Source organism: Leucopleurus acutus (assembly GCF_964270905.1).
Source record: "Leucopleurus acutus genome assembly, chromosome: 9".
In the NCBI taxonomy this organism is placed as follows: domain Eukaryota; kingdom Metazoa; phylum Chordata; class Mammalia; order Artiodactyla; family Delphinidae; genus Leucopleurus; species Leucopleurus acutus.
Genome location: NC_139144.1, coordinates 28,280,416 through 28,305,487, shown reverse-complemented (window position 1 = coordinate 28,305,487; position 25,072 = coordinate 28,280,416). Strand labels below are relative to the sequence as shown.

Here is a 25,072-nt window from a genome sequence, read left to right as displayed (position 1 = left end):
AGAAATGTCTATTTAGGTCTTCTGCCCATTTTTGGATTGGGTTGTTTGTTTTTTTAATATTGAGCTGCATGAGCTGTTTATATATTTTGGAGATTAATTCTTTGTCCGTTGATTCGTTGGCAAATATTTTCTCCCATTCTGAGGGTTGTCTTTTCGTTCTGTTTATGGTTTCCTTTGCTGTGCAAAAGCTTTTACGTTTCATTAGGTCCCATTTGTTTATTATTTTTTTATTTACATTACTCTAGGAGGTGGATCAAAAAAGATCTTGCTGTGATTTATGTCAAAGAGTGTTCTTCCTATGTTTTCCTCTAACAGTTTTATAGTGTCTGGTCTTACATTTAGGTCTCAAATCCATTTTGAGTTTATTTTTGTGTATGGTTTTAGGGAGTGTTCTAATTTCATTCTTTTACATGTAGCTGTCCAGTTTTCCCAGCACCACTTATTGAAGAGACTGTCTTTTCTCCATTATATATCTTTGCCTCCTTTGTCATAGATTAGTTTACCATAGGTGCGTGGGTTTATCTCTGGGCTTTCTATCTTGTTCCATTGATCTATGTTTCTGTTTTTGTGCCAGTACCATAGTGTTTTGATTACTGTAGCTTTGCAGTATAGTCTGAAGTCAGGGAGTCTGATTCCTCCAGCTCTGTTTTTTTCCCTTAAGACTGCTTTGGCTCTTCTGGGTCTTTTGTTTCTCCATACAAATTTTAAGATGATTTGTTCTAGTTCCGTAAAAAATGCCATTGGTAATTTGTTAGGGATTGCATTGAATCTGTAAATTACTTTGGGTAATATGGTCATTTTCACAATGGTGATTCTTCTAATTCAAGAACATGGTATATCTCTCCATATGTTGGTATCGTCTTTAATTTCATTCATCAGTGTCTTATAGTTTTCTGCATACAGGTCTTTTGTCTCCCTAGATAGGTTTATTCCTAGGTATTTTATTCTTTTTGTTGCAATGGTAAATGGGAGTGTTCCCATAATTTCTCTTTCAGATTTTTCATCATTAGTGTATAGGAATGCAAGAGATTTCTGTGCATTAATTTTGTATTCCGCAACTTTACGAAATTCCTTGATTAGCTCTAGTAGTTTTCTGTTGGCATTTTTAGGATTCTCTATGTATAGTATCATGTCATCTGCAAACAGTGACAGTTTTACTTCTTTCCAATTTGTTTTCCTTTTATTTCTTTTTCTTCTCTGATTGCCATGGCTAGGAATTTCAAAACTATGTTGAATAATAGTGGTGAGAGTGGACGTCCTTGTCTTGTTCCTTATCTTAGAGGAAATGCTTTCAGTTTTTCACCATTGAGAATGATGTTTGCTCTGGGTTTGTCTTATATGGCCTTTATTATGTTGAGGTAGGTTCCCTCTGTGCCTACTTTCTGGAGAGTTTTTATCATAAATGGGTGGTGACTTTTGTCAAAAGCTTTTTCTGCATCTATTGAGATGATCATATGGTTTTTATTCTTCAATTTGTTAATATGGTGTATCACATTGATTGATTTGCGTATATTGAAGAATCCTTGCATCTCTGGGATAAATCCCACTTGATCATGGTGTATGATCCTTTTAATGTGTTGTTGGATTCTGTTTGCTAGTATTTTGTGAGGATTTTTGCATGTATGTTCATCAATGATATTGGTCTGTAATTTTCTTTTTTTGTAGTATCTTTGTCCTGTTTTGGTATCAGGGTGATGGTGGCTTCACAGAATGAGTTTGGGAGTGTTCCTTTCTCTGCAGTTTTTGGAAAGAGTTTGAGAAGGATGGTTTTTAGCTTTTCTCTAAGTGTTTGATAGAATTCACCTGTGAAGCCATCTGGTCCTGGACTTTTGTTTGTTGGAAGATGTTAAATCACAGTTTCAATTTCATTACTTGTGATTGGTTTGTTCATATTTTCTCTTTCTTCCTGGTTCAGTCTCGAAAGGTAGTGTTTTTCTAAGAATTTGTCCATTTCTTCCAGGTTGTCCATTTTGTTGGCATATAGTTTCCTGTAGTAGTCTCTTAGGATGCTTTGTATTTCTGCGGTGTCTGTTGTAACTTCTCCCTTTTTTTTTTTTTTTTTTTTAGTTTTTACCATAACAGAAAAGTTTAATCTCTACTTTCAAGGATACACTTGACCTTTTCTCCCTGAAACAAATATCAAACACTTTATTCCAGTTCCTGCTAAGCGGGAACAAACAAATTATTCCAGTTCCCACAAGGCAGGTTGATCTGAAAGAGGAAAACTCCCCACATTCTTGACCTGGACATCAACGCTCCAGGACAGTGAAGAGGGGGAAGAGGAAGAAAATTTAACTAAAATGATGGTTTTTAATGGGAACCAGAGATATGGTTACAATTACATAGTCCGACACAAAAAACCCGTGGGTGATCAGGAGTTGGAAGGTTACAAAATAATGAGGGTAACACTGGGTACAGGAGAAAGCCGCTCCAGAACTTCAGGAGCCAGGCTAATACGGCCTCTCCCTGCGGTCCTGTCTGTGCTCACCCCTGGAGTCCATCTTGCCAGGGCCAAACCACCTCTGTCCCCACCACCCTGGCCCCCTCGGAAGCCCCCACGGTCCCCGCCTCGGCCTCGGTAGCTGCCCCGATCATAGACTCCTCTGCCACCACGGTGATCGTCTCCATAATTACCCCCCATATGAGAACCTCCTGGTCCCCCTCCTGGGCCATCTGGTTTAGGGGCCTTACACTGGTTGCATTCACTCCTCCAAGAGAAGTTCATGTTCTCACACGTAGGATTAGGACACTTCCAGTCCCCTGCTCGCTGCTGTCCTCCACCGCCACCGCCACCGCTGGGGAATCCTCCTCGGCCCCCGCCACCACTGCCACCACCTCCATAGCCTCCACGGCCCATGGGTCCTCCTCGCCCTCAGTCTCCACGACCATTGCCACCACCCCGATTGAAGTCTGCTCGCCGAGTAGCAAATGAGACCTTGATAGGATTCCCAGAGAATTCTTTACCATCAAACCAGTCAATAGCTGCTTTAGCAGAAGGTGGGTCATCAAATGACACTGTTGCCTCTCCCTTCAGTTTGCCTGTTTCCCTGTCTGTGTACAGATTAATAATGGGCTGTCCTGTTTTCTTATTTGTCTTAATGATACCAATCTGCTTGAAGTAATCAGCTACAGACTCAATTGTAACATTCTCGCCCAGGCCTTGCACGAAGATGGTGTTGTTGTCTAAATTATCCTGTTCAGAGTCATGACGTGATCCTTGGTCCCGAGGGCCACCAAATTTATTGAAGCCACCACGGTCACTTCCGCCCATGCCGCCTCTGCCTCCATGGCTGCCTCCACGACCTCTGGGTTCATAGCCACCACTGCTGCGGCTGTAACCACTGCCACCACCCCGGCCACGGCCCCCACGGTCCTGCTGGCCTCCCCCGTAGCCGCTGCCACCACTCTGGTCCTGATTGCCATAACCGCCGCCACCACTACTACTCATGGAGGGCTGATCTTGGCCATAGTTACCTCCACCACCCCCTCCACCTCCACTGCTGCTGTTGTACTGGTTCTGCTGCCCAGAGCCCTGAGGGGGATTATAGCTTTGCTGCTGTCCATAGCTTTGCTGCTGTCCACCATAGCCAGACTGCTGGCCATAGCTCCCACTCTGGGGCTGCCCATAGCCGCTGCTCTGAGAACTGCTACCGTAACTTCCCAAGGCGCTGCTAGGAGCTGGCTGCTGGCCATAGCCAGGGTATGAGGACTGCTGCCCGTAAGATGACTGAGAACTTTGGCTACCGCCATAGCCACCAGCTGAGCCATATCCCTGGGGAGTTGACTGTGTGCCATAGCCTGTGTTCTGGGTCTGTCCGTAAGAACTACCATAGCTGCTCTGGCCATAGCCTGAAGTGTCCGCTGACTGGCCGTAGCCACTATAACTCTGCTGTCCATAGGGCTGATTGCTCTGCTGGGAATAGCCCTGCCCAGGCTGGGTTGGGTAGGCCCCATAACTTTGGGTTGCTTGTTGAGTATAGTCGTTTGAGGCCATGTCCGCGCACGCGCGCACAGGCCGACAATCAGCAAGATTCCACCACCACAGCACCGACGCCTCGAGAACTGAGCCTCCTTTTTCGTTTCTAATTTTATGGATTTGAGTCCTCTCCCTCTTTTCCATGATGAGTCTGGCTAATGGTTTATCAATTTTGTTTATCTTCTCAAAGAACAAGCTTTTAGTTTTATTGATCTTTGCTATTGTTTTCTTTGTTTCTATTTCATTTATTTCTGCTCTGATCTTTATGATTTCTTTCCTTCTGATGACTTTGGGTTTTGTTTGTTCTTCTTTCTCTAGTTCTTTCAGGTGTAATGTTGGATTGTTTATTTGAGATTTTTCTTGTTTCTTGAGGTAGGCTTGTATAGCTATAAACTTCCCTCTTAGAACGGCTTTTGTTGCATCCCTTAGGTTTTGGATCGTCGTGTTTTCATTGTCAATTGTCTCTAGGTATTTTTTGATTTCCCCTTTGATTTCTTCAGGGATCTCTTTGTTATTTAGTAACATATTGTTTAGCTTCCATGCGTTTGTGATTTTTACGTTTTTTCCCCCTGTAATTGATTTCTAATCTCATAGCGCTGTGGTCAGAAAAGACTCTTGTATAATTTCAATTTGCTTAAATTTACTGAGGCTTGATTTGTAACCCAGGATGTGATCTATCCTGGAGAATGTTTTGTGCGCACTTGAGAAGAAAGTGTAATCTGTTTTTTGATGGAAAGTCCTATTAATATCAATTAAATCTATCTGGTCTATTGTGACATTTAAAGCTTCTGTTTCCTTATTTATTTTCATTTTGGATGATCTGTCCATTGGTGCAAGTGAGGTGTTGAAGTTGTCCACTATTATTGTGTTACTGTCAATTTCCCCTTTTAGAGATGTTAGCAGTCGCCTTATGTATTGAGGTGCTCCTATGTTGGGTGCATATATATTTATAATTGTTATATTTCTTCATTGATCCCATGATCATTATGTAGTGTCCTTCCTTGTCTCTTGTAACATTCTTTATTTTAAAGTCTATTTTATCTGATATGAGGATAGCTACTCCAGCTTTCTTTTGATTTTCATTTGCATGGAATGTCTTTTTCCATCCCCTCACTTTCAGTCTGTATGTGTCCCTAGGTCTGAAGTGGGTCTCTTGTAGAACGCATATATATGGGTCTTGTTTTTATATACATTCAGCAAGCCGGTGTCTTTTGGTTGCAGCATTTAATACATTCACGTTTAAGGTTATTATTGATATGTATGTTCCTAGGACCATTTTCTTTATTGTCATGGGTTTGTTCTTGTAGGTCCCTTTCTTCTCTTGTGTTTCGCACTTAGAGAAGTTCCTTTAGAATGTGTTGTAGAGCTGGTTTGGTAGTTCTGAATTCTCTTAGCTTTTGCTTGTCTGTAAAGCTTTTGATTTCTCCATGGAATCTGAATAAGATCCTTGCCAGGTAGAGTAATCTTGGTTGTAGGTTCTTCCCTTTCATCACTTTAAGTATATCATGCCACTCCATTCTGGCTTGTAGAGTTTCTCCTGAAAAATCAGCTGTTAACCTTATGGGAGTTCCCTTGTATGTTGTCATTTTTCCCTTCCTGCTTTTAATAATTTTTCTTTGTCTTTAATTTTTGCCAAGTTGATTACTATGTGTCTCGGCATGTTTTTCCTTGTGTTTATCCTGTATGGGAGTCGCTGCGCTTCCTGGACTTGGGTGGCTATTTCCTTTCCCATGTTAGGGAAGTTTTCAACTATAATGTCTTCAAATATTTTTTATGGTCCTTTCTCTGTCTCTTCTCCTTCTGGGACCCCTAATCCAAATGTTGTTGTGTTTAATGTTGTCCCAGAGGTCTCTTAGGCTGTCTTCATTTCTTTTCATTCTTTTTTCTTTATTCTGTTCCATAGCAGTGAATTCCACCATTCTGTCTTCCAGGTCACTTATCCGTTCTTCTGCCTCAGTTATTCTGCTATTGATTCCTTCTAGTGTAGTTTTCTTTTCAGTTATTGTATTGTTCATCTCTGTTTGTTTGTTCTTTAATTCTTCTAGGTCTTTGTTAAACATTTCTTGCATCTTCTCGATCTTTGCCTCCATTGTTTTTCCAAGGTCCTGGATCATCTTCACTACCATTATTCTGAATTTTTTTTCTGGAAGGTTGCCTACCTCCACTTCATTTAGTTGTTTTTTGGGGGGTTTATCTTGTTCCTTCATCTGGTACATAGCCCTCTGCGTTTTCATCTTGTCTATCTTTCTTTGAATGTGGTTTTCGACCCACAGGCTGCAGGATTGTAGTTCTTCTTGCTTCTGCTGTCTGCCATCTGGTGGATGAGGCTATCTAAGAGGCTTGTGTAAGTTTCCTGATGGGAGGTACTCGTAGTGCGTAGAGCTGACTGTTGCTCTGGTGGGCAGAGCTAAGTAAAACTTTAATCCACTTGACTGCTAATTGGTGGGGCTGTGTTCCCCCTCTGTTAGTTGTTTGGCCTGAGGCAACACAACACTGGAGCCTACCTGGGCTCTTTGGTGGGGCTAATGACAGACTCTGGGAGGGCTCACGCCAAGGAGTACTTTCCAGAACCTCTGCTGCCAGTGTCCTTGTCCTCACGGTGAGCCACAGCCATCCCCCACCTCTGCAGGAGACCCTCCAACATTAGCACGTAGGTCTGGTTCAGTCTCCCTTGGGGTCACTGCTCCTTCCCCTGGGACCTGATGCACTCACTACTTTGTGTGTGCCCTCCAAGAGTGGAGTCTCTGTTTTCCCCAGTCCTGTCGAAGTTCTGCATTCAAATCCCACTAGGCTTCAATATCTGATTCTCTAGGAATTCCTCCTCCTGTTGCTGGACCCCCAGGTCGGGAAGCCTGACGTGGGGCTCAGAACCTTCCCTCCAGTGGGTGGACTTCTGTGGTCTAAGTGTTCTCCCGTCTGTGAGTCACCCACCCAGCAGTTATGGGATTTGATTTTATTGTGATTGCGCCCCTCTTTCCGTCTCACTGTGGCTTCTCCTTTGTCTTTGGATGTGGGGTATCTTTTCTGGCGAGTTCCTGTGTCTGCCTGTCGATGATTGTCCAGCAGCTAGGTGTGATTCTGGTGTTCTCACAGGAGGGAGTGAGAGCATGTCCTTGTACTCCGCCATCTTGGTTCCTCCTCCCAAGACTTTCATCTTAAAAGTAAATTGTCTGGATTTCTAACATGTTAGGCTAGAATGTGCAAAAATATTTAAGAAATTTATTGATTAATATTTCCTGGAAGCTTATTTTTGAAGTAGAATCATTCTTCAAAGGTATTTTCATGGAATTTCCTGGATTTTGATTCACTATTATGATTTCATAAGTTAAAGTTATGTTGAAATCAATACCTTCATATTTTAATATACTCTCAAAGATGTAAATATAAAATGTGTCTAAATATTGAGCATTCAGAGCTCTTAATTAAGTTAGTATTTACATAATTAATGGTTTCTATAACGTAATTAATGGTTTCTGTTTTAAGTGAAGAATTGCTTTTCATTAGTAACTCATGGGATTAAGAGACTGATGCTTTGACTTTGACATTGTGGTCATGCCATCTTTATGTAAATAGAATATTCATTTTCTAGGTGGTAGATAGTTTAATCTATTAATCTGTTTACAAAAGAAGATGCTGTAAAGCAGAATATAATTAACCTTGGAGATTGTGATTAGGGAATCAGCAAGATGCAGAGGCGACAGCAGGGTTGGGGAATCTTCTTTTCTACTCCAGGGAATTCTGTTAAGTAGCTGGATGATATTAGATTTCTCTTTACCTGCTAGTCAACTGAGGCAAATGGTAACACTCTCCCTTCTTTATAGAAATGTAACAAGAAATGTGAGAGCAATAATAGATGCTATGCAGAAGTTAAATGCTCAGTACTTAAAAAAAATGTAGCTTTATATTTATATTACTTTTGTAAAAGTAATATTACTTTATAAAAGTAATATAACTATTTTATAAAGGTAATATAATTACTTTTCAAATAAAGCTATTTATTTTTATTTCATATTTTCTGGTTTTATTTAGAGTTGCCTTATTCCCTCCATGATGAAATGTTGTAACTAAATCAGTTACCACAGTTATGTCAGCAACCTGAGATTGTTATTATTTTGGGGGGGAAAAACTCTTTTTTTTTTTCTTAGTAGAAGGAAATCTACTTGACTACGGAATGTACTGTCGGTAGAGACTGTGGACCCCCTTTACCCACCTACTGGAGGTTTTAAATAAAAAGCTATTGTTTTAAGACAGTGGTTAATTACATTCATTTTCAAAGATATGGAATAAACTCTAAGGGGATTTCTGATCTTAGGGTGACTTTCAGTATTTTATTAACAGATTTTTAAGTGAAGTACTATTGTTTCCCAAACATGAATGCTGAAAGACTATTAAAAATTTTTTTTACCTTACAAATCTGTTGTATTAGCAATCAAGAATTAACACTTTAAGTTATGCTTGCACTTGAAGGATAAATTATTGGTTATTGTTTCCCCAATTAGAAATCAGATGGTTTGGTAATACTAATTACAGGGAGAGTGATGGGTAGTGGCTATGCTCTTTTCTTGTCTGTTAGCTGCACAGAGGAAAGGGAAGCTAAAAACTCATAAGTGGTGTAGCCAAGTGTTGGCTTCTTCTCTAGAACGAAGATGAATGGCATAAAAGACCATTCATTATTTGCTACTGCGCACTCTCAATATGCAACATAGAGCTGCTGCTTTTTTTTCCTGAAGACATCATTAATGTCTTTATGTCTAGAGCAGTGGTTCTCAGCTGAGGGCAGTTTTGTCCCCCAGGAGACATTTGTCAATACTTGGGAACATTTGTGATTGTCACAACTGGAGGAAGAGGGGGTGAGTGCTCCTGGCATCTAGTGTCTAGATGCTGAGGATGCTGCTAAACATCTCATAGTGCACAGGATGTCACCCCAGAACAAAGAATTATCTGGTGAAAATGTCCATAGTGCTGAGGTTGCAAAACTGCTCTAGAAAAACTGAAGAATTTGAGGTAAGAATAAATGTCTGAAATTCTTTAAATGAATACAGAGTTGTAAAAAATTGGATCTCAGCGTTGATAGCTAGCAATGTTACTTTAGAAAAGCCATTTGTTAATAAGGTATGATGGTTAAGGGCAAATTGAACTGCTGCTTTTTAAAATTCTTTTGTTGGCAGTGAAATGAATTTAGGTCGTTTGGGGTTAAAGGACATTAAACAAGCCACTCACTCAGCTTATGGTTAATTATTTTTAAATTTAATTTTAATAAAATCTGGTATGATCTCTTTTACTTTTAATTGCATATGAATTTTCTGGTCAAAATACATATATAATTCATATACAGCTCCAGATATTCAAAGGGAAACAAGATAGTTTAATAAGTTACTTGAGGAATTAAAGACAAACAAAAAACCAGATAGGTAGCTTTTATACATATCTTAATATTCTTAGTATTTTTTTGTTTTAATTCTACGTATTCTAAGAGACTCTTAAAACTTACCATATGTGTGAGATGCCTCCAACCTAAAAACTGAAGAATTTTTGATGTGAATCTTTTTCATGCTCACCTTAGTCTTTGTTTAGAGTTATTTTCCCTATTCCAGCAATGACCCCTAGTATTTCACTTGTAGTTTTGGTTAAAAATAATCACGTGTTCCTATGTGTAATATGGAGAAAGTGAAGAGGCATGTTTATGGTTGTCACTTGTTCTGTTCCTTCTTACATTTTTAATATGTTGCTCAAAAGTGTCACCGTCAAATTCTTGTTACTAGGAACTAAGGCAAGTAGCAGTATATGCTGTGGAAGGGTCGTCAATTCTGACTTAATTCTTCCTAAATAATCCTCAAGATAATGTCCCATTTGAAACATGATGCTGTCCCAGCTAAGAAGCTATATCATATCAAACAGAATGAATAGAAGTAGGGAAAGTGTTATCAAACTCTTGCGTTTGATGTTAGAATGCCTGTTTAATGTAGCTATCACAGGAAAAGCATGCACTGTAAATCTGAGAACAAGACATATTGTATATGCATGTGTGCATTTATGTGTATTTGCATATATGTACATTATTACGTGTGTACATGTGTACATATATATGTATATGTATGTGTGTGTGTGTATTCGGATCATGTTTGTAGTAAACAAGCCTATGTTATAGTTTGAATTCTTCCTATGTACTAATTGCTGTAGTAGGCACTGGAAGTTCTGAGGTAGGAGTCAGTCTAAAACAGCTTGGCGTTGACTCTATAGTAAAGTACAAACCAATACCCTGAATTTTATAGCTCTTCATAATAGTATCTCAATTTGCTTTTCTATATATATATATTTTTTTAAAGAAGATGTTGGGGGTAGGAGGTTAGTAATTTATTTATTTATTTTTGCTGTGTTCGGTCTTCGTTTCTGTGCGAGGGCTTTCTCTAGTTGTGGCAAGTGGGGGCCACTCTTCCTCACGGTGCGCGGGCCTCCCACTATCACGGCCTCCCCCGTTGCGGAGCACAAGCTCCAGGCGCGCAGGCTCAGTAGCCGCGGCACACGAGCCCAGTAGCTCCGCGGCGTGTGGGATCCTCCCAGACCAGGGCTCGAACCCTGTTCCCCGCATTAGCAGGCAGACCCTCAGCCACTGCGCCACCAGGGAAGCTCTGCTTTTCAATATTGTCCAATAATTCCTTGTATCGCACACATTCAGATTTCTTTCTCTCCTTATTAATGCACATTTCATTTGAAGCGTGGCTGTAATACCATCTTTCACCATGTTTTGGACTATCATAACCCATGTGATTTAATTTCCTCTGAATTCTGACAGCACAATTTTCTATACCTCTAATACTCTTCCTCATATTGATCATTACCTTATTTTGTGTATTTATTATTAGAATCTAATTGTCATTTAGGTGTTGTGTTTTTATTTCATTATGTAACTGCATAGGTCCTTACATAGCCTCGTTTGTTTTTGGTTCAGAATAGATGTTGATTTTAAAATACAAGGAAGCCCTCGTTAAAGTAAGCATTCACATTCCTAGAAAAGCCTGACATAGTACCAGTGTCACTGTCCATTCAGTCATTCATGCCATCAGTATTTACTGAGTGCTCACTGCATGCCAGGCACTATACTATGTGCTGGACTGTACCAGTGAACGAAACGGGCAAAAGTCTCTGTCCTCTTGACACTAACATTGTGGTTAAGAGAAGTAGGAAATACATAATAAACATGATACTTATATGTTAGATGATCTTTGCATTTGCTTAAAGGTAGCAAAATAGAAATCTGAAGCCATAAAAATTTCAAAGGTAGTATGGTGGGGGAGGGAGGTCCAAGAGGGAGGGGATGTATGTGTATGTGTAGCTGATTCACTTCATTGTACAGCAGAAACTAACACAACATTGTAAAGCAAGTATACCCCAATTTTAAAAAAAAGCAAAAAAAAAAACCTAGGTTATTGGGAAAAGAAAAAAAGGAGGGGGGCTGTAATTTACCTAAAATGAAGTTGTAGACTATCAAATTGGATTTTTTTGTTTTTGCGGTACGCGGGCCTCTCACTGTTGTGCGCCGCCCCCCCCCCCCCCCCCCCCCGCCCCCACGGTGCGGAGCACAGGCTCCGGACGCGCAGGCTCAGCGGCCATGGCTCACGGGCCCAGCCGCTCCGCGGCATGTGGGATCTTCCAGGACCGAAGCATGAACCCGTGTCCCCTGCATCGGCAGGCGGACTCTCAACCACTGCACCACCAGGGAAGCCCAAATTTGATTCTTTTAATGATATTAATATAATGCTTTTCATCTTATGAGATGAGTGCTTATATCTTCATAAATTTATGCAAACTGTATTGGATTAATATATTTCAGCAGTTGGTGTTGGCATTCCTTTTTTACCCAACTGTGTTAGCTGACGTAACTGACAGTATAATAGAACTAATGCATTTTAAAACTTGACTTTTGTTTAAGAGAGTGCGTTATTCACTTTTTTAATCAAAGGGGAAGAGGAGAGAGTTTGAAGAGCTCAGGGGTTAACTAGGAAATACTGCATATTTTTTATGGCAAAGTTCACTTTTTAAAATTCAGCTAATTTTCAAAAGAGGAAGGTAGTTTTTTTTTTTTTTTTTTTGGTAAAATATATTCCAATATCAATTCAGATTTAGTGTCACTAGTTACTCTTTACCTTAGATAAAGGAGTCTTCCCATATCTCAACATCTCTCTGTGTTGGCCAGCTTAGATGATGATGAGATTTATGATAAATTAAAAGAAAGACTTTACTTTTGAATTGTAAAATTTCTTAAGGGAACTTTCATCCTTGAAAGTGACCAAGAAAGAAAATTATATCATACTTTTGTGTTAATGCATCTTTTAGAAACAAGACTTTCTAAGTTGCTAGGGAACATGTATTTCAAAAGCCCATGGAACACTTAATAAAGAAAAAAAAAAACACCAAACCATCTCACATTGCAAAGTTCAACTAAAAGTAAAACTGATTTTGTGAATATCTAAAGCAGTTGAGGAGACAGTGAATCTCTTTTCCTGCCTGCATTGGTATTGAAGTTATATGAATTTAGCCAATAAAGATAGTGAAGTTAGGGCTTCCCTGGTGGCGCAGTGGTTGAGAGTCCACCTGCCGATGCAGGGGACACGGGTTCGTGCCCTGGTCCTGGAAGATCCCACATCCCGCAGAGCGGCTGGGCCTGTGAGCCATGGCCGCTGAGCCTGCGCGTCCGGAGCCTGTGCTCCGCAACAGGAGAGGCCACAACAGTGAGAGGCCTGCGTACCGCAAAAAAAAAGATAGTGAAGTTAGAATGATGATGAGGCTTATATTGTAACATTTTCTCTTAATCCCACCTTTCATTACTATGAGGTGGAATCATATTTATTCACCCAGTTCATATATATTTTTGTACAGTGTGCCATCTATGCTTTATATTTTTAGCTCTTCTGTCTAAAATTTCTTTTCAGAATCCTATACAATTATGAAGGTTATAATGGGAGTCCTGAGATAATTTCATTATATCATAAAGTCTAACGGAAATTGTACATTTCTCACGATAGAGCTCATTTTTCATTTCAGTGAAGTGAATCTGGTGACTAATGAAATGGACATGCAAAGTAGTAATAAATAATGTTAATCACAACTTACAAAAATGCTTCTTAGCATTTTTAGTTTTTGGCAGAGTGAATCACTTGGGGAGTGTATCATAGAACTACCCGTAAAAGAAAAATAAAGGTAGTACATTTAAGGGAACTCGGGAAGAGCCTGGGTTTCAGCAAGAATTAAAGGCATTTAGAAGATAGTTTGGGCAGTGGGAGGGAACGTCCGGAGCTAAGGCAGCCCCAAAGGCTGAGTATTGTTTGCCTCTCAGCTGGGTGCTCTTCACAGCTAACTCACTGTGTTAGTTTTCTCTTGTTAGTGTGACAAATTACTATATATTTATTGGCATAACACAGATTTATTATGTTACAGTGCTATAGATCAGAAGTCCTTTCCTTGACTCATGGCCCCCTTCCTCCCTCTTGAAAGCCAGCAACACAGGCTGATTTCTTCTCACGTTGCCATCTCTGGTTTTCTCTTGCATGGTTACATTTTCCTCTTCCATTTTTAGGACCTTTGTGATTACATTGTACTCACCAGGACAATACAGGATAATCTCTTTAAGTGCAGCTGATTAGCAAAACTTCTTTTGCAAACTTAATTCCCCTTTGCCATGTAACAACATAGTCACAGGTTCTAGAGATTAGGATGTGAGTATCTTTGGAAGGTCACTATTCTACCTACCACAGCCATCACTTATGTCACTCAATGGTATCTGAAGACTGTTCTCCTCCTTTCCTCTTTTCACTTTTGTTGCTGCTTCTGCCCTTGATCCATCCAACTTGTCATCCTATGGTGAGAGAATCTGATTGGTTCAGTATATTATCCTTGTTTATATGGATCCTTTGTACCTGACTCCTCACAGGCCATTAATTCAGAAATTAGCTGCTTCAAGGTCTGATGTGCCCTGATGCAATTAGGTAGGGGCCAAGGGCAAGGTCTTACATTAGAATATTGCTACCCATTTGTAAGGAAACTCCTGTTTCATCAGGGACTGTCCAAGGAGAAATGTCCTTCAGAAAGATGGCAGAGGTCTTGCTGGCTTGTCCAGGAGAAGTTCCATTGGAGGAAAGTAAATGTAAAAGCACTGAGGGGAGGGGCTGTCAAAATTTTCATATTTAAAGTTTAATATGCAGAAATTTGACTTTGTTTCTCTTTAGGGAACTTAACTTACCATGGGCTGCCATTCTCTCTCCCAGGAGGGGAAAAAAATTAGTCTCAGCATTTCAAGGTTAGTCTCTTTCAGTTTAAAACAGCCTCTTGTGGTCAATTATGTATTCAATAAATTCTAAGTTCCAGCTCTCTTTCAGTATTCTCTGATTTTCTTAACTTTTCTCCTGGGCATCTGGGTGTAAGGGGAAACTTATGTGGCAAGATAGCTGGTGTATTTGCTCTCTTCTGTTCTCTCGATATGGTTATTAATGTAATTGCTGCTAAGAGCTCGGCCAGTCTCTCCAGCCTGTGTAGGGTGCCTCAGCTCTGGAGGATTGATTGTCACCATCGTCCTTCAGCTGGACCTCTGCTTCCCACTGTCCATCTCTGTCTCTGCATTAGGATCCCCCTGAACCTGCACCGAGACGGTCTCCTAGCAGACATACTGATCCTTAATTCTCAGCTACCTTTCTTGTTCATCCTAAAGGGCTTTCCTATTTCTTTACATCCTGCTGAAGCCAAGGAAGGTCCTGGGCCTACAGTGGCACTGCAGACTCCCTTTACCTAAACATGACACATTATCATGTGGCCTGCTGCTCTAGGCAGTGGTTTGCTCCTGAATGATGTGAAATGGGATTTAAACTCCCTCCACTCTGGTATTCCAAAGCCTGAAACCTACTGTTCTCACTAATACAATTGGTTAATTAAAGATATGTTTTAGATTTCTTAAAGTGAGTAAATGATGTATGTGAAACACCTCAGAGTAGCTGCCTGAATGTGATTGCTAATATAATCGTCTAGGTCATCCAAAACTTGGAAGCCTATCTAGCTTTTAGTAAACACCTCTGGGGTATTGGTATTATTTCATGGCATAATTCCATGGTGTAATACTAAGTATTATGACTTCTGAAACATTTCTTTAGGTATGTTTACTAAGCGATTGTATCAATGAGTGATGTCACTTTTTAGATATTACATATGAAGTAATTTTTAAATGTATTATTCTGAAAAAACCATGGACTTATTTAGAGCAAAGAGACTTAGAAAGAAGTTTTCAGTGAAAAGGGTAGGGAAACCATAGTCTCTGTTTTCATCACAGCACAACTTGGCCTGTGAATTTAGTAGTGAAAGAACATTAAAGCCAGTTAATTAAGATTGTAGGAAAGAAGGAATGTACAAGCAACAGGTATTCTTTTTGTCAAAACTAGTGTCAAGGGTGGCAGTGAGAAGGTTTGAACTATACAAAAAATTAAAGCATATTAATATACGGTCAGGAGGAAAAAGATCCTGTCTTGAATTCTCTTTATGTGCTGCGTTCTTTCTAGTAGAAGAAATGGAAGCCAATGTCACATAGCGTGTGAGGAGTTGACATGTGATTTGAATTGAGCTCTATCTGGTGCCAGAAACTCATATTATTTCCACCATGCTCTTTTTCTTGCAGGAAAAACATAGGGTAAAATGGTAAAGCAGATAATTAATTTTTAAAAAAGGAAAAAAGCTAGGAAGAGGAAAAGAAAAGGTACTTTAGGCTCTTTAAAATATTCATATGTTAACATGTTAAATATTGGAGAAATGTGGTTTATTTTAGTGGTGGAAAGAATTACAAATATCTGTAAATTATGGAAATATATCATCTTAAACATCCACGTGAAACCTTCTACTCTGAAAATTGTTTACTGAACATACACCAGGAGACTTTTTGAGAGCCTTCACAGTATCTCATGCAACAAAAAAGAATACTGCATTCTTTGAAACCAGAAGCAAGGTCCAGTTCTTTTGGTGGGGGCAGTTGTATGGTTCTAATTCATTTTTATTACAAAGGAAACATTTCAAATGTGGTTTTATACATAAAAAAGTAAACGGTAGGATATTTACATTGGGGATCTAGGCTTAAGCTTCCTTTCCTTTATTTATTATAGTTTATTTGCAACCTAGACCTTATTTTTTATTTTCTACGGATTTAAAAATTACAGTATAAACAGAACTTGTGAGAATATTCTGTATCTACTTGAGAAAAATACATATACTTGAACTAAAATTGTTTCTTCTGATTTATAATTCATTCAGTCTTTATAGCACCTGTAATGTGTCTGGCATACATAGATAATGACTAATAAATGCCATTAACTGTAGTATATAATGCGAAGTAGAGATTGTGTGTCCTGAACTAATCTTTACCAACTCTCAATTCTATTTGAGTTCCTATACCACAGGAAGGAGGTTAGACTTCAGACAGAAATGGACAAGATATTAATGGTACAAAGCACAACTGCCTTTCACACCACTTAGCTATATCCGTTTTGCTGCAAAGAGCTAAATATCCTGGATCAGTTAAAGTGATGTTGAGGTTTATCTGTTTGTACTCCAAAATCAATTAATCTATTCAGGAGTACATGTTCCTGGATGGCATTTTAGGCTGAAATGAAAGAGGCAGCCTTGGGTTGGAGGGAGTACTTCATGGATAACCTGGGTCTTTAAAAATAGGACTCAATAATCTACCCATCAGTAGAAGAAAGCAGAGGCAATCCAGTAATATGCAGGAATCCTGAATGAAACTAAATATAGGAATTTTATATGGCTAAGTTATCGTGCCTTGAATAACTGGAATGAAAACCTACAAGGTCAAAATTCAAACAGATGTGAAAAAAGCCTCATGGTTTGAAAAGGATAATTTTAGCAGTAAGAGTTTGAAATCTTAAACTATTGATTAGTTTATTAATTTAATTATAGTTAATTTATTAATTAAAAGATTGGTATGTTTTAATCACTTAAATAAAAATGTATAACTTCATGTAAAACCAAAATACTTAAAAAAATAAATATTAGCATATGTATTTGTGAACTTTTTTTTTTTTTTTTTTTTTGCGGTACGTGGGTTTCTCACTGTTGTGGCCTCTCCCATTGCGGAGCACAGGCTCCGGACGCGCAGGCTCAGCGGCCATGGCTCACGGGCCCAGACGTTCTGCGGCATGTGGGATCTTCCCGGACCGGGGCACGAACCCGTGTCCCCTGCATCGACAGGCGGACTCTCAACCACTGCGCCACCAGGGAAGCCCTTTGTGAACTTTTGAAGCCAGTGTTCACCAGCAGCATCCATGCTCAGCTGGGAACAGCCTGTAGAACCTGTTGGTAGTAACACAGAATGCTGGCGTTATGCCAGTAAAAAGCAGGGTTGAACTGGTTCCTACTTGTGCCTGGTTTCACTTCTCATAAGACGGTAGAAACCTGCCAGTCCCTGGCTTTCAAAGATGGTTTAGTCATGCATGTGCAGCCCATCTGTTGGATGCATAAGGGATTTCCTTCTCAGCTCAGCCCTCCAGTCACAAACACAGTCACTGTTTTTTTTTTTTCTCCCTCCTTTCTTTAATTCTTCCTCTCTTGCCAGGAGAGTACAAGCTCGGTAAACCAGGTGCATCTTATTGCCACTCCGGGGAATTCCTTCCATAAACACTGACGTGAGCCAGAAACATAGTTGTTTTCCTATTGCTGTCTAGCTTACTTTCAGTATAGTTTTATTTGGTGAATTAAAAAAAATTTCAATTTCATAATAAAAATGTTTATACTATTACAGCTTTAACCAAACTTTAATGTAGAGCTCAGTGACCTTCCTCTTCTCTGTGAAATGAAGCTCCCTGGGTCACCAGGATGAACCTGAGCAGGGGAGGGGTTTCATTCTCCATGTCTCTCTTTCTGGTCATAAAGCTTAGCAGCATAGTTTTTAGCCTCAGTGATTGCAGCGAGGGAAAAAGTGCAAGTCTCCCTCATCACAGTATCCCATTCCCCTTCCCCCAACCTTTGTTCACTGCACACATCCTCCAGGTTTGACCTCCTGTGCTTAATTCTTCTGTTTTCTAGAATGGCCTCCCTCTTTCTTTAAAATGCTGAAGGCAGTTAATACCAGGTTTTGAGGTTGGGGGTACAACTTCAGGTCACAAAATTGCATACACAAACCACTGTGGTACAAGATGTTTTACAACCGGTTAACATGACACACTATTTTGGTGAGGTTGTGGTTTTATAGCAAATTGATATTTATATATATATTTCGGACACACCTAAACTCAGAAAAGATCAAGATGAAGAAAGGAAAGGGGTTGCCTTTCAAATCAGTTGTTTATGGTTTTAAATATATTCTAATGAGCATTTAGGAGCCAAATAAGCAATTATTGTTCTTACTTTATTTTCCCTTCATACAGATTTATGAGAAATACCAAGATTTGTATACCGTGGAACCAAATAACGCACGCCAGCTGGTGGAAATTGCAGCCAGGGATATTGAGAAACTTCTGAGCAACAGATCCAAAGCCCTGGTGGTGAGTTTAAATTGTATCTGCTCATTTTATTATTTTCCATTACTCATTTATTATTTATCTTTCATGTTTTATTTGGAGGTTTTCTTTAGTATGCTTTCTTTTCCTGAGAAACTGTGTTCAGTGATATGTTCATAAAAGATGAACTGTGAACACCAAATAATGAGTTAGCTTATATCTAATTATTAGTTTATTTTCTTATATTAGGTGATTTAAATACAGAGAAACCGTAATTTAATTGGTACATACATCTTTTTATACATATGTAAGTTATGATGCATAATAGTCATGTTTAAATAGATCATACAATGTAAAACCCATGAATATTGCCAGCATCCTTAAAGCTGCCTTTGTAGTACTTTCCTGTCTCATCACCCTGCCTCCCTGCCAGGGGTAGCCAATACGCTAGACATTTCATTACTCATTTCTTTGTTCTCTAAAAGTAGCTGTACCTCACAAAAATGTTTTGCTAAACATGTGTTAGCTTGCTTGTTTAACAGCTTTATTAAAGTCACATTATGCTGTATGTAGTCATCAGCCACTTGCATTCTTCTGTCAACATTATGTTTGCATGATTTATCTAGATGTTTGTGCTTAGCTTTAATTCCTTTTTATTCATGGTAAAATACTATTTTCTGAGGATATATCTTAATTTATTCATTTATTCTCTGCTAGTAAATTATTATTTGGATTGTTTCCAAATAGGTGCTACCATGAACAGGGTGGCTACATTTTCTTGGAACAAGTCTCCTGATGCACATGTGCAAGAATTTCTGTAGGGTCAGTACGTGACAGTAGAATTACCTGACTGTACGGTATTCACAAAATCACCTTTATACAAGTATGACAATGATTTTCCCAAATAGTTGCATCAATTTAGACCTCCACTAGCAGTATTTGAGTCCGCATTGGTCCATATTCTGGCCGATAAGTGGCAATATCAGACTTCTTAATTATAGGTAACCAAATGGGTACCAAATGGTACCTCTGCTTATTACTAATGAGGTGGACATCTTGTTTTATATTCACTGACCATTCTTGTTTCCTTATCAGTGACATATGTCTTCATACCTTTTGCACATTTTAATTGTTTAAATTGATTTGTAAGTTATCTATTCTTGATGGTAATTTATTTAAGTTACATGTGATGCAAATATCTTTTTCCAGTTTGTGACTTGGCTTTTCATTGTCTTTATGGTATATTTTGATAAAGTAAGTTCTCAATTTTGATGCAAAGTCAACTTTAAAAAATTATTAGTATTTTGGGGTGTGTTTTGTTTAAGAAAGACTTCCCTACCCTGAGGTTATAAATATTTTTAAAGTATTCTAAAAGGTTCCATTTCTTTCAGATTTATTTAACCCACCTGTAGCTAATATTAGTACATAGTTTTTAAAAATAATTTTGTAAATTTATTTATTTATTTTTGGCGGCTTTGGTTCTTCCTTGCTATGCGCGGCTTTCTCTAGTTACGGCAAGTGGGGGCTACTCTGTTGTGGTGCATGGGCTTCTCATTGTGGTGGCTTCTCTTGTTGCGGAGCATGGGCTCTAGGGTGCGTGGGCTTCAGTAGTTGTGGCACACGGGCTCAGTAGTTGTGGCTCACAGGCTCTAGAGCGCAGGCTCAGTAGTTGTGATGCATGGGTTTAGTTGCTCCAGGGCATGTGAGATCTTCCCGGACCAGGCCTCGAACCCATGTCCCCTGCATTGGCAGGCAGATTCTTAACCACTGAGCCACCAGGGAAGCCTTAGTATATAGTTATAAGTTGCAATACAAATTAAATTATTTTCTAATCAGTCTTCCTGGGGCCATTTATTAAATAGTTTACCTTCCCCCAGTGAAGCCCATTTATCAGGCTGGTAGACACACCTTCTCACCATGTTCCTCTTCAAAAGGATCTTGAGTGTTCTTGAACCTTCATACTGTACCTAAATTTTAGATTCAGCATGCTATTATGCAAAAAAATCTTTACTGGGATTTTGAATGGTATTGCGTTGACTCAGACCAAATTTGGAAGAATTGATATCATTACGATATTTTGTCTTTCTATTGATAAACATGATATTCTTTCCACTTTAGCTACTTTAATACCATTTAATAAAGTTTAAAAATTTCTTCATAAAGTTCTTATGCATCTTTTGTTAGAGGTAATGCTGGAGCTGAAGTTTAGCTCCTCTTATTCTACAGATCTCAGCACTGTTACAGGTGTTTGTTCCAGGATAACTCTGAATTCCCTGTTTACTTATCACTTACAGCTCAGATTTTTAGATTAATGTATTATATATATATCTTGGCACTCAGAAGTTGTCCTTGTGTTTTTTTGGCCCTTATACATTTTTATGTTTCTTAAAGTATCCAGGATCTTGTTGAAATAGGAGGGGCCTTTGGAATATTTGGTATGCCATATTGCCAGAAGTTGAAACACTTAATTTCTTTTTAATTGATGTATAGTTGATTTACAGTGTTGTGCTAATTTCTGCTGTACAGCAAAGTGGCTCAGTTATACACATATATACCCTTTTTTGAGTATTCTTTTCCATTATGGTTTATCCCAGCCAACTGGGTATAGTTCCCTGTGCTCTACAGTAGGACCTTGTTGTTTATCCATTCTAAATGTAATAGTTTGCCTCTACTAACTCCCTTCCCTCCTGCCCCTTGGCAACCATAGGTCTGTTGTCTATGTCTGTGAGTCTGTTTCTGTTTTGTAGATAGGTTCATTTATGCCATATTTTAGATTCCACATGTAAGTGATATCATATGGTATTTGTCTTTCTCTTTCTGACTTTACTTCACTTAGTATGATAATCTTTAGTTGCATCTTTGTCGCTGCATTTGGCATTATTTTGTTCCTTTTTATGGCTGAGTAGTATTCCATTGTATATGTGTACCATGTCTTCTTCATCTGTCAGTGGACTTTTAGGTTGTTTCCATGTCTTGACTATTGTGAATAGTGCTGCTATGAAGTGTGCTATCTGTATCTTTTTGAATTATAGTTTTGTCTGGGTATATGCCCAGGAGTGGGATTGCTGGATCATATGGTAACTCTGTTTTGAGTTTTCTGATGAACCTCCATACTGTGTTCCATAGTGGCTACACCAACTTATACTCCCACCAACAGTGTAGGAGTGTTCCCTTTTCTCCACACCCTCTCCAGCATTTGTTACTTGCAGGCTTTTTAATGGTGGCCATTTTGATTGGTGTGAGATGGTACCTCATTGTAGTTTTGATTTGCATTTCTCTAATAATTAGTGATACAGAGCATTTTTTCATGTGCCTGCTGGCCATCTGTACGTCTTCTTTGAAGAAAAGTCTATTAAGGTCTTCTATGAAACAATTTTTAAGAAATGTATAAATGGTAAGGTAAACTTTCATGACTGGAAGATTCAAAGCATTATTATCTTCAGTTATGGATATGTGAATACCCTTTTAAAGCATCATTTATGGATGTAAATATGTTTTCATTAAAAGTTTATCTAATAGAAATTAGGTGCTTTCTACTTAAGTGATTAATATTCACTAATGACAACTGAAAATGATTCCATTTATATTGATTTTTATCAGCTTACATTTTTTCTCCAGATGTAGGAAGCAGGTAATCTGGACATCACAGTCCTTTGAAAAAGGTCATAGAATGAAGTAGGATGTATCTTGCCTTAATTGGATTAAAATGGGATCCTAATGAGACTTTCCTTTTTATCATTTGGAATTGAAGGTCTAGACATCTGGTGCATTATTTGAGTCCTGTGCGATCAGTGACTATCTTAAGCACATGATGGCAGAATACACAATGACTAATTAAATGTAGAATTAGTTAGATTTTATGTGAGGGAGAAGGATTCATGTTTGTTTTCAAACTAGATTCTTTATTTAACTTTTTTGATTCTATGAAAATAAAATACATTATTTGGAAGAGGAATATTTTGAGTCTAATTGAAAAACAGGTGCTGCATTGTATTGTAAATGAATGCAAGATGGCATTATTAATTTACTTCTACTTTGTTGGAGGCTTATACTCAGGCAGACTTCTGGATTAAAGGAGCTTTAATTTATCTGGGTGGGGTACCGATGTAATTACATAAATAAATATATTGGAAAATATCTTGACTATACAAATTTGAGGTAGATGATAAAATTTAATGCCAGTTAGATCTTACTGAGTGTTTACCAAGTAGCATTATCTGATTATTAATGGTGCTCTAGACACCATTATTAGTCTCATTTTTCAATGAGGAAGCTGGGTCTTTGAGGATTCCTTTAACTTGCCCAAGGAAATGTATTTAACAAGCAAGGTAGGCCAGTGTTTCTCAAACTTTTTTTTTTTTTTCTCTCAAACTTTTAACGTGCATTTGGTTCACCCCTGGTTCTTGTTAGAATGCAGATTTCTATTCAGTAGATCTGGTCAGAGATACTGCATTTCTAATAAGCTCCCAGGTGATGGTCCTGATACAAAGACTATATTTTGAGTAGTAAGAATGTAAGAGGATTCAAATTCAGGTATGCCCAACTTTAAGTTCTCATTCTTACCTATTACACGAATATATCCTTCGGTCTAAAGAAGTGTATAATCATAACTAAGAAGAAACAAAGGCTAAGTAGTATGCTGTAAACTACTGTTCATTCAGACTGATTAAGAATTGGATGTGGCAGCTGATAGAATATTCTGGAAGGCTATGAATTTGTCAGTGAATTCTATATCAATGAAGCACTTTCAAAAAATGATTCAATGAAATAAAATATACGGTATTGAAAAAAATTTCATTTTTATTTGAATGTGAAGACTTAAAACTGTTACTGTTCTTTAGCATCAAGGTTCTCAAACTAAGATACCTTTGAAAATATATTATAGATATAAAATCTATGAAAGAGAAGTAAATAGAACTGTCTTTTCTTACATATGTACTAAATAAATTACCTAACAGTTTATGTTTAATAATTCAGCTTTTTAAAAAAGAAGATGAACTAGAGATTTTTTTTTTTAGTAGAATGATTACTCTTCAGTATCTGCAATAATTTTTTTGTGCATGCATGTACACAGTTTTTATGTATTTGGACATTAAAATTTTAATTCTGTCTTTTATAGCCTGTTGATTAAAAACTAAAATACCACTTATTTCATTGCTTTATGCTTACCTTGTGTTAGTTATATGTTTAGACTACTTTGACCAATATTTTCGTTTTCAATTTCAGCATTTATTTTGACTTTTTATTCACATTCATTTTGTGCCATGATCTTTGATCTGCTCCATCAAACCAGCCTTAGGAAGAGCTGAAAGAGAAATTGATTAAAAAAAAAAAATCACTTGCCTTTGCACTAAAACCATGCCTTTGCTAGCAGAACAGAGTTTGCGCTCAAATAGTTGTTTATTTGGCTTTGTTTTGTTTTTGTGACTGTACAGAAACGTTATGATTCTGATGATTCATGTACATTAGGCTCTTCCAGAAATCTATGACGTAGGCACATTAAAAAAATGTATTTACTCTTGTTTTGTAACTTAGGAAAATTCAGAGGGGACTAAAGTTCTTGCTGAAGACCATAAATAACCTGAGGTAGTGGTGGAATTCAATTTTAGGACTTTTGTTTCCAAATCTATTTTCTTTTTTTCCCTCTAAGCCAACACTGGTAATTTCAGCTCTTTATTTCAAAGCTAGATCTGTAAATGACTATTTTTCTGACACTTGCTTCTTCTGTGTGTTAGAAACTGGCTCAGTATGATGATTATCCTGCTAATATTGTTGAATTATTTTTAAATGATCTCAAATCAATGTTTGGAAGCAAAGAAGAAAAAATTATTTAACATTGTTGTTAACATTTATTGTAGCCTGAACTAGGCTGAAAAAGAGTTAATGAACAGTTTATAGGAGAAAGCTTTTCAATAAAACAGTGCAGCCTCCAGTGGTGCCTCCAGAACGATGGAGGTGAATGAAACCAATGGTCTCATTATTCACCAACCAGCCCAGCCAAGGGGACCTGCTGAATAAATGGAGGTCTCTAGACATTTTGCTCAAAGGAAACAGGATCAAGGTTATCATAAACAGCTTTTTCTAGTGATACTTTTTCAATTATGGTATATCCTGTCTCCCATCTATTATGCTCCCATCTATTATGAAGCTTTAAATATTGTAATATACTCCATCTCTTAATTCAACATTGATATTTAGTTTAGGATTAGTTAATGAAAAGGAGATGACAAATGTTTTTAAATAACTATTAAAGTAGGGTTTGTTTTCCTAAAACTAGATTATTGTTTAATCCAATTGTTTTCTCGTGTTACTTCAGCCCTTATTTCCAGTAGTTCTGTATCTTTTATGTGTGTCAAAAGTGCCTACAGAATTTGCTAAAAATGTAGACTCCTGGCCTTCACCTCTAGAAATCTGAAAATTAGGTCTAAAGAAGTGATGAAGAGATCCAGGAAAAAAAATGTGAAATTCTTCAGAGACACAGAGAATTAAAACTGCCTTGTATTTGTGTATTAGTAGCCATTGGTTTGCTTTTGTGAGAACAGATTCAGTAGAAGCTGTGTTGGATTGAGTAAAGACTACAGTGTTAAAGAGTGATTAGGAAATGAGAAACTGG

The 25,072-nt window shown here is 38.1% G+C and overlaps 2 protein-coding genes across 10 annotated transcripts in view; one reads left to right on the top strand and one right to left on the bottom strand.

The window, feature by feature from the left end:
- Window positions 1–25,072, top strand: part of CACNA2D1 (calcium voltage-gated channel auxiliary subunit alpha2delta 1) — a gene marked incomplete at both ends in the record, with an annotated part of 512,237 nt that overhangs the window by 95,907 nt on the left and 391,258 nt on the right. For all 9 annotated transcript variants that reach the window (XM_082846527.1, XM_082846526.1, XM_082846525.1 and 6 more), the window contains one exon: window positions 18,388–18,504. In XM_082846527.1, coding sequence (XP_082702653.1) covers window positions 18,388–18,504 — 117 coding nt within the window. The remainder of the gene's footprint in view (window positions 1–18,387; window positions 18,505–25,072) is intronic.
- On the bottom strand, window positions 2,287–4,047 carry LOC309966458 (RNA-binding protein FUS-like). The gene is given in 3 exon segments (XM_082846536.1): window positions 2,287–2,518; window positions 2,521–2,872; window positions 2,876–4,047. Coding segments are annotated over 3 exon segments (1,539 nt in total). The 5' UTR covers window positions 3,995–4,047; the 3' UTR covers window positions 2,287–2,450.